At 42.4% G+C, this 15,464-nt stretch overlaps 2 protein-coding genes across 2 annotated transcripts; one reads left to right on the forward strand and one right to left on the reverse strand.

Moving 5' to 3' along the window:
* Nucleotides 1-319: 319 nt before the first annotated feature.
* grhprb (glyoxylate reductase/hydroxypyruvate reductase b) lies at nt 320-5,071 on the forward strand. The gene is made up of 9 exons (XM_033624572.2): nt 320-563; nt 959-1,092; nt 1,183-1,255; nt 2,009-2,125; nt 2,215-2,303; nt 2,406-2,510; nt 2,765-2,900; nt 4,641-4,771; nt 4,889-5,071. The coding sequence occupies exons 1-9, from the start codon at nt 391-393 to the stop codon at nt 5,008-5,010; spliced, it is 1,080 nt and encodes a 359-aa protein (XP_033480463.1). The 5' UTR covers nt 320-390; the 3' UTR covers nt 5,011-5,071.
* A 2,794-nt stretch (nt 5,072-7,865) lies between these two features.
* zbtb5 (zinc finger and BTB domain containing 5) lies at nt 7,866-15,429 on the reverse strand. The gene is made up of 4 exons (XM_033624571.2): nt 15,022-15,429; nt 13,119-13,332; nt 11,669-12,541; nt 7,866-10,277 (listed from the first exon to the last, which is right to left on the reverse strand). The coding sequence occupies exons 2-4, from the start codon at nt 13,326-13,328 to the stop codon at nt 9,114-9,116; spliced, it is 2,247 nt and encodes a 748-aa protein (XP_033480462.1). The 5' UTR covers nt 13,329-13,332; nt 15,022-15,429; the 3' UTR covers nt 7,866-9,113.
* Between the last annotated feature and the right edge of the window lie 35 nt (nt 15,430-15,464).

Raw genomic sequence — 15,464 nt, forward strand, 5'->3', positions numbered from 1 at the left:
TTTAGTTTGTATATGTGTTCAGTAGTAAGGGTGTGTGTGTGTGTGTGTGTGTGTGTGTGTGTGTGTGTGACAGAGAGAGAGATAGAGTGAGTGTGAGAGAGGAGTCTGTGCCTCTTCATTAGGTCTATCTATCTTGAAATCTGTTTGGCCTGAAGTGAGAATGACCTGGACAAAGATTTGACTTAGATTTATTTGTTCAGTTCGTCTGTGACATTATCTCTCAACTTCAGACTTTAGAGACACCCCCCTCCCTCAATTCACATTGGTCAAAGACACACACAAGGACCTCCCCCTGACCTAGAACCAAAATCATGCACATGCACACAACAGACTCCAAAGTACCACTGTCATCTCTCCAACACCTGCCCACAGATTTACTCTCTCCTTGCAATGTGGTGCAGTCGTATGGCACTGCGTCGGCTCCAGCGGATTGCTGTTGCTCCTTTGAATATCCCCGGGGGTCTAACTAGCAACGTGCAGAGGGAGATGTCATCCCTGCCACGGGTGTATGTCACCCGGCAGATCCCACCAGATGGCCTGAAGATCCTCCGTGAATCTGGACAGTGAGTCATAGTATCCTTTTTTAAGTCTTTTCAAATAAATTATTTTTATGTAGAATCTCATATGGTGTCATGTAGCTAATTTGACTGTGATACCTTTTTGAATGGTTTGTGTAGAAAAGTTCATCATTTACTTTGAGTAAACAGGACTGCTGCTGTTTGCCCTTAGGTTAGTCAGATAAGACTGGTAGCCTAAAGGGTATTCCCCCACAGCAGAGCTGAAGAAATGTCTTACTTAAAGTCCAAATATTTATATGAAAGTATACAGTATATATGTGATAACGCCTGGAATACTGAGACTGTATATCTTAAAAGGAGCTTTAGCTGAAGCATAGCAACCAATAATTTTCCATCTATGGTAAATAAAATAAAACATGAATTGATTTCTGTTTTCATAGGGTGCAGTTTGAGATGTGGGACTCAGATGACGTCCCTGTACCCAGGAAGGAGCTCCTGCAGAAGGTCAAAGGTGTTGATGCTCTTCTCTGCGTGCTGACAGAGAAGATTGATGCCGAGTTGTTGGATGCTGCAGGTCTGAGGACAGTCTTTGAGTCAGCTGAATGATGAATGCAATGAAAACCCTTTCAAATGTACCTGTGTAATATTTGGTGTACTCCTGCAGGTCCAAACCTGAAGGTCCTCAGTACTATGTCGGTGGGTTTTGACCATCTCTCTTTGGAGGAGCTAAAGAAAAGGTGATTGCTATATTTGTATTTTAAAATTTAAAGTCAAAAGTGTTGTTATGTGTGTATACCTGCATTTCTGCCACCACCTGGTCAGTGATGGGTAAAAATGAACGGACAAATTCGTTTGAAAGGCCCTTCTGAGTGTCTAGTATGTACCAGATCGGCCTGTAGAGCTCATAAATCAGAAACGTGTTGTAACATAGTGTGGCAACAGCAATGAATGACCAAACAACCACTAATTAAATAAGACGCAAATCGAGACCTCCAGCAGCCAAGGTCAATGCTGCATTCATGTGCTCCTTGGATGGACATTCTTCTTACTTTGGTGTGTTCATGAGCTTAAAGGTGTAATTTGGAGGCAATGCTACAAAATGTTGTACAGTATTTTAATGCTCAGGGCATTTAAACATGTTGATAGTGAAAAGCAAAGACTGTCATGTCATATTGAACTTACATAGCCTATCTTCAAACAAGTGGGAAGTGAATCAGTGCTTTGAAGAGGTTTGTGGGGTGGGCAGCAATAGCTGTTGAACATGCACGTACTGTAACGGAGTGTCACAGAGAAACTAAAACCTTTCTTTTTTTAACAGTATCATAACTTGAAAGGTTGGCAACGTTTAAAAGGTTTGAAGACTTTTACACGTATTGACCCAAAGGGACCAATTCTGTGAAAAGAATCAGTTTGCCCATCACTACACCTGGTGACATACAGTATTTGTATAGCATTGTGTGTAATGTTTGTGTGTGTGTTTTTTCCCCCAGAGGGATCCGTGTGGGTTACACCCCTGATGTTCTGACCGATGCTGTGGCTGAGCTGACTGTCGCTCTGCTCCTCGCTACCTCCAGGAGGCTCATAGAGGCCACACATGAAGCCAAGACGTAATGTTACACACACACACACACACACATACACACAAACCCAAAGCTATCCATGCATGCAATAACAAAATATCTGTCCCTTGTGTCAGTGGTGGCTGGGGTACATGGAGAACTCTGTGGCTGTGTGGACACGAGCTGGCCAACAGCACTGTGGGTATCTTTGGCCTGGGGAGGATTGGTGAGCAACCGAAACACTACGTACAACATCTACATTAGCTTATCGTCCAACATCCATTTCTGTAAATCAGATACTCTTTACCTGCTGTCTTTGTGCTCTAAGGTGTGGCAATCGCTGAGCGTCTAGCACCTTTCAAAGTAAAGAAGTTCATCTACACAGACGTGGCCCCCAGGCCTGAGCTGGCCAGTGCCATCAATGCAGAATATGGTAAGGACTATAGATTCATGGTCACTACGATGTCTCATGCCAGCATTTTATTTTGATATAAGGTGGAGGGTGGAGTGGTTTAATAGAGATTTACTATACGACTAGTCAAAGAGACCTACGTCCTGTTTTCAGAGATACTCAATATTCTGATCTGTTTGTTTTTTTTAAGGAAATGAGATTGAATATAATGAGAATTTGCAGTCAGCCTTTTGATTGTAATGTGAAAACATCACTGGCACTGTCTCTTGGTCTAGTCTCTTTCGACGAGCTGGCAAAGCAGTCAGATTTCCTGGCTGTGTGCTGCGCTTTAACACCAGAAACAAAGGAGATCTGCAACAAGAACCTCTTCTCCAAGATGAAAAATACCTCCATCTTTATCAACACAAGCAGGTACTCTTATCCTAAACACAAACTGATTCTCTTTAACACATATTGTACACAATGCCAGGTAATGAAATACTTGACTAATAAAAGTGTGTTTCCCCAAAGCCTCAGTTAATATACTTAAATGTCTTGTTTAATCGCCCAAAACCTGGCGACATTAAAGGGACAGTTCACCTCAAAATCAAAAATACATATTTCTCCTCTTACCTGTGGTGCTATTTATCAGGCTTGAGTGGTTTGGTGTGAGTTGCTGAGTGTTGGAGATTTCGGCCGTAGAGATGTCTGCTTTCTTTCCAATATGGATGATAACCATGATGAGCAACATAGTCCTCAGACCTTGTTATAGGCAGTTTCACGTAGGTATTGTTCTTTCTACCAAACTTCACCCACCAACAGTGCTGGGCAAGTTACTCTCAACATGTAATACATTACATATTACTAGTTACCCTCATTTGAAAGTAGTTACTTTACAATATTACTCTATAACACTACTTTTACATTACTTTAACCAAAATGACCTCAGAAAAACAATTAGGCATTACAAAGGGAGGAGGGTAATGTTGTTTCACGTGGATGGCAAATGTAATACTAGTACCCAAAATCCTGTTGGTAAGGTGTTATATTACTTCATTACTGCTAAAGGCCTTTGCACAATGAGTCCGTTTGTTTTGGTCTGAAATTGTTGCATGCCTAAAAAGTCTGAGTACGTAAATTTCATCCATCATTAAAATTTTCAGAACAGCTTAGATTTTCCATGTTTTTTGTATCTGTCAGAATCCTTCAGACAGCAGTTTGACTAAGAATCAGTGAAGAAAATGTGGCGGCGGGACACAGCTGCGACAAAACAGAGGAATGGGTCACACAGTATTCTTCCATTACTCATATAACTACTTTCAACAGGTCAGATAGTAATATTTAGGTGAATGATGATGACGAGAAGGAGGATGTGGACAGCACACAGTATGTGGAGGACTGAGAGGGAGAACAGCCCCGCCCCTTCATGCAACTGCGGTACCAAATGAATGACAGGGATGGAGTAATGACAGCCAGATAGGTAACTCCAGTGGAGAGAAGCAAAGGAGGAAATGTGTCTTTTAATTTTGTCATGTATTATGAATTTTGTAATGCATTACCCCAAAAACTGCCCACCAACCATATCACCATGGAGAAGGAAGCGTACATCTACTCATGAACAAGACGCTCGTGCCATGACAGCACAAGATTTAAATATTAATGGTGCCCTCCTCAGCTGAGGTGTAAGATTAGTTGACAGGTGTGGCTCAGTAGAAGGAAAATAGTTCCCACATGAAACTGCTCTTGAGTAAGCGGGTTAATGATTTATGGAAAGAGACATTGCTGTTGAGCTATTCAAGTGTATTGTTTTCGCGCTTTAAGCACCACAAGCTGAGTGCCGTCTAGTTACATTATATTTGAAAGACAGCAAACATCTCTTCAGCCGATAGGTCCACCACTCAGTGACTCACACTAAAACAGTCTAGACTGATAAATAGCACTACAGGTAAGAGGAAAACCATTTGATTTTGGGGTGAACTTTTACTTTAAGTTGCCCATCAAATATTCACATTTGAGATAGTGGAACCAAATCAGTATTTGAATTTTTGCTTTAAAGACTCCAATGAAGCCATTTATCATAATAATCATATCTTCAGTTAGCAGGCTAATCTGGCCATGACTACAGTATCTGTGCTTCTCCTGTCTTTAATTCTGGTCTTTCTGTTATATCAGAGGTGGTGTGGTGAACCAGGAAGACCTGTATGAGGCTCTGTCCACTGGACAGATTGCAGGAGCTGGGTTAGATGTCACTGTTCCCGAGCCCCTGCCCACAAACCACCCACTCTTTACCCTCAAAAACTGCGGTGAGTATTAGTGCTCAAACTACTGCTGCTTTTTTAAAAAAAGTAACACTAACACTTTATCACAGCGCTAATTTCTCATGGCCTATCATTTGTCTTTTCAATTCTCTCCACCCACAGTGATTCTCCCACATATTGCTAGTGCCTCTTATACCACCCGTAATGGCATGTCTGCTCTGGCGGCAAACAACCTCCTCCTCGGTCTGCGGGGGGAGCCGATGATCAAAGGACTCAAACTGTAACTAGTGAATGCTGGGACATCCGTATATAGTTATTCTTAATAAAATTAAAATAAAACTATGACTTCATATGTGTGGAATGATATGCTTCCTTATTTGTTTACATTTTAATCTTCAGTTCTTTTAGAACTTCAGTACTGATTCAGCTCATATTTCATAAAAATGTCGCAGCAACAAAGCAGAATGTCACTGTTTTTTTATTCAGTCTATACAACAACTGAACATACTGTACAATCTTCATAGCCTTCAACAGTAAAGAGACAAACACTTAGTCCTCTCATGGTTACACTATGTTAGGTATACAGAAAAAACACAGAGATACTTCAGATTTGGCATATCAACAAAGCCCGGCTTTTCAAGCTAGAGGGCATAAGGCAGTGACGTTCGTAATCAATTTAGGCCTTCTGTATATCGTAAAGGTTTGGCATTTCATACAGGGGAAATACGGTCAGTGCATTTTCAGAGATTCACATTAACTGTTTTTGCAACAGCTGTAGAAGACAGCACCTTGATAGTCCTCAACAGGGCACTGTGTGGAGGCCATTTTGGAGGACTACTCCTCTTCTTCACCTCATCACCTCTACAACTCTGTACTTCTCAAGAGCATCTCCCTCTTTCCAGAATGCGGAGGAGGCTTAACGTGAGTGAGGAACACAGACGAACAGATTTGAGATTTAGCCGTGAGTGATCATTTTAAATTCTGTGGCCAGGCTTCAACATTGCTACTGACTCCATGGTGTCAAGAATGACAGGGTCATTTAACAGTGAGTTAGCTCGTGTTTACAGGGAAAAGCATCCTACAAGGCAATTATTCTTCTGAAGTGAAAAGCCAAGATTATCCATTAACTTATGTGTCAAATAAAATGATTACAGGCTAACAGTGTCTTGACTCTACAGTACAATAAGGTGCCGACTAGAAATGGAAGCAATGACCACGTGGTTCTCACTGACAGTGTAGGTGACACGATACAGCAAGAAATAAAGTACACAAAAAGTCAAACATGTATTGTACTTTTTCATTTTGGTTCACTAAAACAGAACTCTACAACAATGCATGAACACTGATTTCAATTAACCATCTGTTTACCAATGAAGCTCTTATTTACAACACGCAGGGAGTCAGGCATCTGAGCCTGGATTGATGTAGAAATCCTTTATAGTATGCTATTTTATGAGCTGCAAATTTGGATTCCTTCGCAGTGTGTCTGTGATGTTTTTCAATTTTATGCAAATCGTCAATTGAAACACAGTTGTCAAACTTACAGTACATGACAGAAAGTTACAGGTAGACATTAAAATACAGTTACATATATAAAAAACTGCTAAAAAAAATAATATTTAAAAAAATGACAGGAGACCCTGTAAAATCTTTTCTGAATTTTCCCCCATGTGTATTTGCGGAATTGGAAATTGAGTGTTACTCCTGCCAGCAAATATGCTACAACCTTTAGCTTGCAAACTCATCCTGATGACAGTGTAAAGAAGGGGAAAACCCATAAGGGCTTGTACGGTTGGATAATTGCAATACAGCAATGTTTTTACATTTTCACATAGTTCAACATTCCAGTAAATGTATTAGTTATAAAAACAGGATGATCTGTCTAAGTGCTTTTGTAACAGATGCAACATTAGCTGTATAAAGAGACATGTATAAAGCACTGATATCAAGTACAGTAGCAAACATATACACAATGCTTAGTTCTTCAGGAGTTGTTTCGTCTCTCCTCCAAGAGAAAAATGATGAAACCAACCACAAATGTGTGATATTTACATTTCTAAAGCACTTTTCAAACCGTGCTGAACCTCAGCAAACTGTCTGCTTCAGACGACTGTGCCTCTCAGCACAACTTCATTGCCCTTTTAATAAAACACACATATTGAACTCACAGGAACACCAGCGACAAGGGAACCTGATGTCAGCACACTTGTTGACCACAGCTGAAATGATGTGGCCGTATCCAGTCAGTGACCAATAAGGAGGGAAAGTAGCTGAATGCCATATTTTATACAACTGGAGTTTCGCACATCATGAGACAAAATAAGGTGCATTTACAGCGCATGTTCCTGTGAAGATATCTAAGTATTAAAATGGCATTATAATGCAGTAGTATATCAATAGTACTTTTTTTAAAAAAGAGACTACAAGGCCCATGAATGCAGATTTGTTTCCAGCTTTTAGTACAAAGATGGTGCAAGGTGAAACTTTTCTCTCCTTCACTGCTCGCCATAACAATGGGACTTAATATTAAGGTTAAAATAATGCTGCAGAGATGATTTTTTTTAATAGGCCAACCTGGACATTGACATTGCCCTGGTTCCCTCAACAGAAAGCAAATGGGATTTTCCACTGGATCTTGGATTACTGCAGAAAATAACCTCTGTGGCAAAACAAAAAAGATATTTGAATGATATCTGAATGTTTTGTTTAGCAAGATATTCTTCTGTATCCACCACGGCAAGGCTGTGAAGTCATTTTCATCATGACACACTGTGGTCTCATTGAGCCATCACTTTTTTAAGACACATAGAAGCTTCAAAATTCATGTGTTGGGTATTTACTAATGTATTTTATATTTGAAAGTCTCTTGAGCTTGTGTTAACCACAGACGATATTTCAGGCATCTAACCAAATACCAGTTCAAAAAGCCCATTTCCTTCTAGATGAGGAAACAGGAAGTGCAAAAAGTGCTGACTCATTTCCAGGTTTTAGGACTCATTCCTGCAGCACTTTGTAGCTCTACCTGGCAAGCCCAAATTTTGGGAAGAGGTTGATCACAGCAACTCAAAGTTTACCATTCCTCCAAAACTTGAACCTGTCAAACTACATGTATAAATGTTTGTAGTCACAGGAAGTGTGAAGGTTCCATCAGTGCAAAGTGACTCAGGGCTAGGGTTGTGGTCTAACCCTGACCCTGACCCTTATTCTCAACTTTAACTGTGCTCAGAAACACTTCTGATCATGCTCGTCAAAGGTGCTTGGACTGAAAGGCAACTAGAGGTAAAAAATTTGACTTGACTCTGTCGCTGCGTATGCATGACTGTCCGTTATAACCTACTTAGAAATGTTGAACTGTTTTTTGGGGGGAGGGGCTATGCCTGTCGTAGGCGACAATGTTTATCACTTCAAATTTCATCACTTCAGTCAATAAAAAAATCTGGTTTATATCACTTGTCCATTTTCACTGCATACCAATAGGGTAAAAAAAAAACAAGTACAACAATTGAATCTCTGTCTGCTTCTCTGTTAGCTGAACTTGCAAAAAGTGACAGATTTCAGCATTACCTCAGCCTGCCTTACAGGACTTCATCTGACTCTACCCACCTTTCTGTAGGGTGGAGTATCAAGACCACACAACCACTTACAGACATTATATGTGGCACCTGAACTGCATCTGAATCAGTTAGTCTACAGTCTATATGTGCCCTTGCACAGAAAAAGACATAGTCAATACACAAGATTACAATGACTCAACAGTCTAATGTGGGATGCTGCTACATGTTTCACAGATGTGCGATGAAAACCCTACACATAAACACACTATTATACATGATATTTGTTCTAAATGTTGGTGCTGCTCAGCTGCCAGAGAGTGTTAGTATGTCAAATATGCTCCAGTAAGTATACCACTAACTACAGATGTTCAGCATCAAGGGATCACTTCACCAGATCTAAATTTCACTGAACAAGAGAGCCCGTATGATGCCTTTTAAAAAGACAACATAGCCTACACTGGCTCGGATCTTATTATGCAAGGTTCATGAGTTGCAAGGAAACTGGTATATCCTCATAATACACTCATGATTACAACGGGACAGTATGCAGTATATATCTGTAGTTCTCTCTATGATGAATCCATAACAACGAATGTGGTAGCTTTGCATGTCAATAACTTCGGCCGAGTTAACATTGTGGGTTTCTCCTGGAAAATAAGATGCATGATGAGAGATCCCTATCTTTGGTCTGTCATCAGGACAGAACAGCTGATCAGATCCTGCTGCTCTGTCACAACTTCAGAAAAATTTCTGACTTTAAATTCAGCCCATCGCTGATTCCTAATGTATTCAATCTGTCGCCCTGCTCCACTATGATGCGGTGACCTCAGGCCTTACAGCAGAGCATTGGACATGTTACTGTTCTGCCAGCGCAAACAGGTGGTCTTGGAATGCTTGTACAGGTGGGAGGACTGGCTAAAGCGCTTTCCACACTTGAGACATGCGTAGGGTTTCTCTCCTGTGTGGACGCGGATGTGTTTCTTACAGTCGGTCAGGGTGAGGAAGGTTTTGCAGCAGATTTTACAGGCATATTTCCGATCTCCCTCCACCACCAAGACGTTGTGCTCCGACAGAGCCTTCTTGCACTTGGACAGGACGTCTGCTGAAGCGCGGGTCAGCTGTGGGGGGAGGGAGGTGGGCCTGCTGTTGTTCATCTCATATCCACCGCTCTTGTTTAGAAGCAGAGGATTTGACAGACTCGAGGAGGAGGAAGAGGCGGCATCCTGGAGAACACCACCTTCTTCTCCTCCCATGCCGGTGGTCATTTTTGGAGCAATACGTCTGTAACCTGGGTACCCAAGAGCAGCGGCAGTGGCTCCCCCTGCTCCTCGCGTTGGTCTCCCCATGGAGTGAAGCCCAAGACTGGAGCGCTGAAAGTCCAAACCAAAAGGATCTACCCCACCATGCCCTCCGCCCCCACCTCCCCCATTTCCCCTAGGGTTCCCTAAACCATCATGGAGTGGGCGGAGGAATAGGGAATCAGCTTGTAGGTTGTCTCCAAAACTGTTGCGACTCTCGCTGCCGCGTGGGCTTGACTTCAGAAGAGAGGAAGTAGCAGAGCCAGATGGCCCAGCAGCTTCCTGTCTGAGCAGGAAGTGATGTCCAGCTGAATCGCCAGTTGTTGTGTTGGGGAGGTCATCCTCTCCGGCAACCAACCCTGCCCCACTTCTGAAATCCTTCGGGCTGAGGAAGCTAGAAATACTAAAACCAGGTTTGCCACCCAGTCCGCTACTACACCCAAAACCTCCTCCAACTCCGGCGCCTCCTCCCATGGTGCTCTTCAGGAGTAGCTGGGAGCTGGGCTGCAACAGGGAGTCGGAGCTGGGTTGGGGTTCAGAGGTGAAGCTGTGGTCACTGCTCTCTGGGCTCAGCTCTGCTTTCTCCTCCTCCTCCCGGCCTCCTGGCTCTGCTGGGTCACTGCCTTCAGCCTGCGATGTCACATCACTGATTTCATCAGTCGGCTCCGGCGAACTGAGCGGCTCACATTTTACCACCACCTATGTAAAGCAAAGGTGGAGTTTCATCTCAGGCTAAAGGAGATTTAGACAATAGGTAAAGTAGAGCAGCATGATTTGCACGTGCATATGTGTTAAATACTTTTGTGACTGTCAATTAGCCTCAACTTGTACAGAGCAATATGTTCTTTAATAAAACATACAAGTGATTTAAGAAAATATTTCGCAAAACAGCTTCCAAATAGTGTTAAATCCAAAAATGTTTTGTTTTTTTTTGGTTCAAGAGGTTTGCATTATGATTTAAAAGGATACTTCAGATCTTTTGAAGAGGGGTTGTATTAGGTACTTATCCATAACCAGTGTATTACCTATATTAGGTGGCAGCTGGCACGCCCCCAGTTTAGAGAAGCAGGCAAGAGTACGGACATGGAAGTTTAACAACATACTGCTGTGGAGAAGTCAGCAACAAAACCTATTTTAGTTACCTAAAACGAGTCCCACCTACAAAAATCAATATCAGTTTAAGTGAACATGGTATTTAATATGTTTTCAATATGACAGGGATTTCTGGCATCATTTCAAGTACTGATTGTGAAAAATAAACCATTATAATAACCATTACCATAGTCCAGTCAGTGGGAAAATACTTGCTTGATTTATGAATTATAATACATTAATCTAAATAAATGTGCAGTTTAAACATGTTACAAAATTAATACTCTGTTCACCATATCATCATCACGTCTTGCTGATTTATTGAGAGGTTTAAGGGCATTTTTATTTTAAGATTATATGGAGGAAAATTCTCACACTGTGACAGCTGCCTCAGGGTTTTAACATAAGCCTGTGTTGCACCCAGCAGTGTGCCATAACCTACATTCAGCTGTACTATTACCCATCTCCTTGAATCACTTCATGTCAAACCTTTTCTGTTACAGTGCGGAGCTGCTGTGTTGACACATAATTGGCAACTACATTAATAGTATCATACAGCTGCCAGCTACCTATTATGTTCTAACTGTTTCATGTCCCATAATGTAAGTACTGACACCGCTCAGTTTGGTAGATTTTTGTTTATTTTCTGCTGATTTCCAACAGCAGGACTTAAATCTATGCAGTGTGTAACTCTTTGTTTTTAACTCTTGTGTGGCTTGTAGCCTTATGTATAGCAATTTATGGGCATACACTATGCTAATAATCAATTCTCACATATACACACCTGCTTACTAACGGATGGCATTAATCAGGTTAAAATAGGGGATTTATGAAAACAAGTTTGTGCAGTTAAGAGAGTTTGCTAAATTTAACTTGGAACACACGTACCTCACCAAAAAAATGAGAGATTTACGATACAATAAAAAGAAATCTTGTTGCATGAGGCTTAATGAGAGTTACTGTGTCACCACAACAAAAACATGAAGCCACATCTTTACCTTCTGTTCCTGTTCTTCTGCCTCCTCCTCCTCTTCTCCAGATTTGATTTTCACCCCTGCTCTGTTGACCTGGTGTTCCTGGTGTTCCTGGTCTTCCATGTCCTCCTCCTTCCTCACCCCTCCCTGCATTCTCCCCAAGTCCTCCCCTTCACAATGTCCACTGTCTGACTGGCTGGGCATTTGAGGATCATCTTGGGACACCCCTACCAGGCCAGTGATTGCAGCATCCAATTTGGATTCATCCCCCATCTTGTGGGAGTCTGGGGAGAGCAGTGCTCCTTCTTCTCGCTCTGCGTTCACTGCTTCTTCTCCTAACAGCCCCAGGTTAGGGGCAGAGGGGCGCTGCCTCTGCCTGGGTCTCTCTTCTGACAGCCCTAAGGCCAAAGAGGGCTTACGCTTGTGGAAGCGTCGGATTGGGAAGGAGGCTCTCTGTTCGACCACTCTGCCGCCACCTCCATTTCCAACTCCGTCCTCCTCCATCCCGCCCAAAGCAGAGCTCACCAAGCTGAGCCCCAGCTGCTGCAGGAGGAAGGAGCGCTGCAACTTTGATGTGGCAGCGTTGGCCGCGAGGTTAGCATTAGCTGCTAGAGTAGGGTTCACTGTCAAATCTGCGACTTGTTGCTGCTGCTGCTGCTGCTGCTGCTGCCTGTGCCTCTGCTGCTCCAGCTGAGGGTGGTGATGGGTCGGTCTGTCGGATGAGGGGGACATAGGCAGGGTGCGCGTGGTCAGGTAGTGTTTGCAGGCCTTGACTACATTGTTGAGGTGCAGGTGTGAGGCTGCGAGGAGGATATCCATGACGTTGCTCTCCCCCAGCATCAGTGTTGAGGTGTACATCATGTCCACCAAAGCTGCAAACGCTTCAGCTGTCACCACCTGCAAGTTCACAGGAAGCTGATTGATCTTGCTGCCATGACTTAAAACAGCAGCATCACAGAGTTTCAAAGGGATAGTTCTGTTTTTTGAAGTGGGGCTGTATAGGGTACTTATTCATAGTCAGTGTACAACATACAGTAGTTGTCAGTTGGCAGCCACCCAGTTTGAAGAAGCTGGCAAAAGTATTGACAAGGAAGCTGAGCAATTTACTGCTGTGGATGGAGGCAGCAACAAAACATATTTTAGCCACCTAAAAATATCTGTAACAGTTTAAGTTTACACTATATTGAGACTATTTTCACAGCTTTACTTTTCTGTCAGGCAGCCAAATCCAATGGGGATGGCCGACTGACATCTAATGTATGTAATACACTGTCTATGGATAAGTACTTCAAACAACCCCACTTTAAAAGATTGGTACTTTATCTTTAAAATAAATAATTTTAACTGAAATACGCTCACTGCACTTATCATCTGAAGTGGGAGAGTCACTCCCTCCTTAACTCCCACTGTTGATAACCATCATTGAATATCATCATTCTTGCCCTCTTTTACACAATACTGTTAAGTTTCTCACCTCGCTGTCCAACTGGATCATGTTCATGCTTGCATCTCCCTCTGCGACCGTGAACAGGGCTCTGAAGTGGGTGCTGCAGGCTGCCAGCACCGAGCGGTGGGCCTTGAAGTGTCTGCTGCCCACCACGATGACGCAGTCCCACAGCTGACCGTGGACACGCTGATAGTTGAGCTGCTGGAAGATCTGCTCGAAGTGGCCCGGGAAATCCATGGCCCTAAAGACAGGGGCAGGCAAAGGTTAGAGGTGGCTGAACAGGGAGAGAGAAAAAAATCATACGTCGTAAAGCTGAAGCCATTAGTCAATGGACATAACATTTATCCATAACTGTTTTGATATCTTTTAAGTCATTTGTAAATGGACAATGACAAACATCTTTAACACTCCAAAGTTAAGTCAAGGAATCGCTGTGAAGATGGCCATGCTGGTTCTCCCTCGCCAAAATTTAGCCTCTCACCTGAGGATATCTGAATGAAAATCAAGTCGAACCTTTACAGATATGTCCACTGTATGCTAATCCCATGCAGTTTAGGGCAAAAATCATGCAGCTCTTTGCATGCAGTACAGATGTGTTATTTTGGCCTAATGTATTTGAATATGTCTGCATACTGGGGTCCATAAACAGTCTCAGAAATGCATAAATTGGGTATGACTAAATAGCTGAAACCCTTGTGGATTCAGTAAGCCCAAATTTATTCATATATAACCATGTTAGCCCCCACAGCAGCTATTTCATTATAGTGAGACCATTTTTAGCAACAGATATCACTGTATAAAATGACCTATAGTGACCTCTAGGATAATCACAGCTTCATTAAGCTGTATAGCCACAAACTAGAGATGTTGAGCATTCATAGGATAGATGGCTTTCATAGGTATATCAACAATAAGGGGGTGTCCCAGCAGTTTGCCAGAATATAAGTGCTTACCATCTCCTTGGAGAAAAAACATGCAAATCTTACAGAAATCTCCAAATATCAACAGTTTTTGATGCCAAATCACAGCATGGATTTTTCTCTGGTGTTCCTCAGGGTCTTGGTGTGTTATTGCGATACTTTGGGTGGATTTTGACAATTTATATCAACTCTCAAGTGGTCAAATATGCTTAAATACAGCAACAAATTTGTGTAACAAATGGTATCAACCCAAAAATTGCTCTAACAATTTACCTTTGAAAAAGCACCTATATAATGATTACTACAGAGTTAGGACTAGAACAACCTGACACACAGTGCTTCGCTGCATCTCAAACTAATCTTCAGGTCCCCAGCTTTCAGATGATGTATACCCCCACTAAAAGACAAAAATGTGTCTATGGTGGGTCTCAGAGGGTTAATCCTCGGATTAACTGACTAACGAAAACATGATTTACAGAGTGCACAAATGATGGAAGCCTAAAGGACAGTATGTGCAGTATAGATGGAAGTACATGTGGGTTTTGAGGAAGGTTTTACACAGATACAGAGGGTTTATATGCCAGTTTTGTTTGAGAAGCTGTTGATAATGTTATCTGGGCACTGTTACAAAATAACTAAACCGAGGCATTATTCTGTGGTCCGACAGATTAAGATGGCCTTCAACAAATTCCAGTGAGAATATTAAACAATGGGGACACAAAGCTATGTTTTACAGTTGGTTAAATTCCTTGCTGTTGTTATTTAATATGCTGTGAAATAACTCACACTTTAGTCAGTCCAACTATTTGCTGTTAGCGTTACTAGCGCATTCATAACACAGTAAATTAGCTACAGAGGATAGCGTGCAGCGTCAGATGGGATGGATGTAGCTAACAAGTCCAGTTTGGCTAACACATGACCAGTTAGCTAGTTAAAGTAACTAGCTACGTTACCATAGTGTTCTATTGTTATGAAGGTAAGATAAGAGAGCTAGTATTAACTAGCATTACCTTGAATTTCCCAAAGCGCAGGTGACAAGAGGCAGAAACAAGAGGCCCTGACCACAGACTGACAAGGCTAAAGTTAGCTGGCTGCTGACCAGCAAATTAACGTAGCTACAACAGATACAGTAGCATACGGTCAGCTGTCCGCACCGCTCGTTTATATCGAAGCAGCTTTTTCCCCCATTAAATGTAACAAAAGCTGGCTAACATTTCTCCTGCTACATCCCACACGTCCCCTGCGGTCCCACTACCTGACACTTTGCTCGCATTGAATGGTTTGTCTGTGGGGGCGAGAGCTGCCACTGATGTGCGACTCGCGGTGACCGTTTGTCTCGAGTAAGCTGTCTGTCAGGGTCACCCCCCAGTCACCGTCAGATAAACAACTACCGTCAATAAAGCATACAACGAGTGCCAGTCGTTATCCGGGTCCGATACGCTTGTTATAATCT

This window comes from Epinephelus lanceolatus, chromosome 3 (genome assembly GCF_041903045.1).
Source record: "Epinephelus lanceolatus isolate andai-2023 chromosome 3, ASM4190304v1, whole genome shotgun sequence".
NCBI lineage: Eukaryota > Metazoa > Chordata > Actinopteri > Perciformes > Serranidae > Epinephelus > Epinephelus lanceolatus.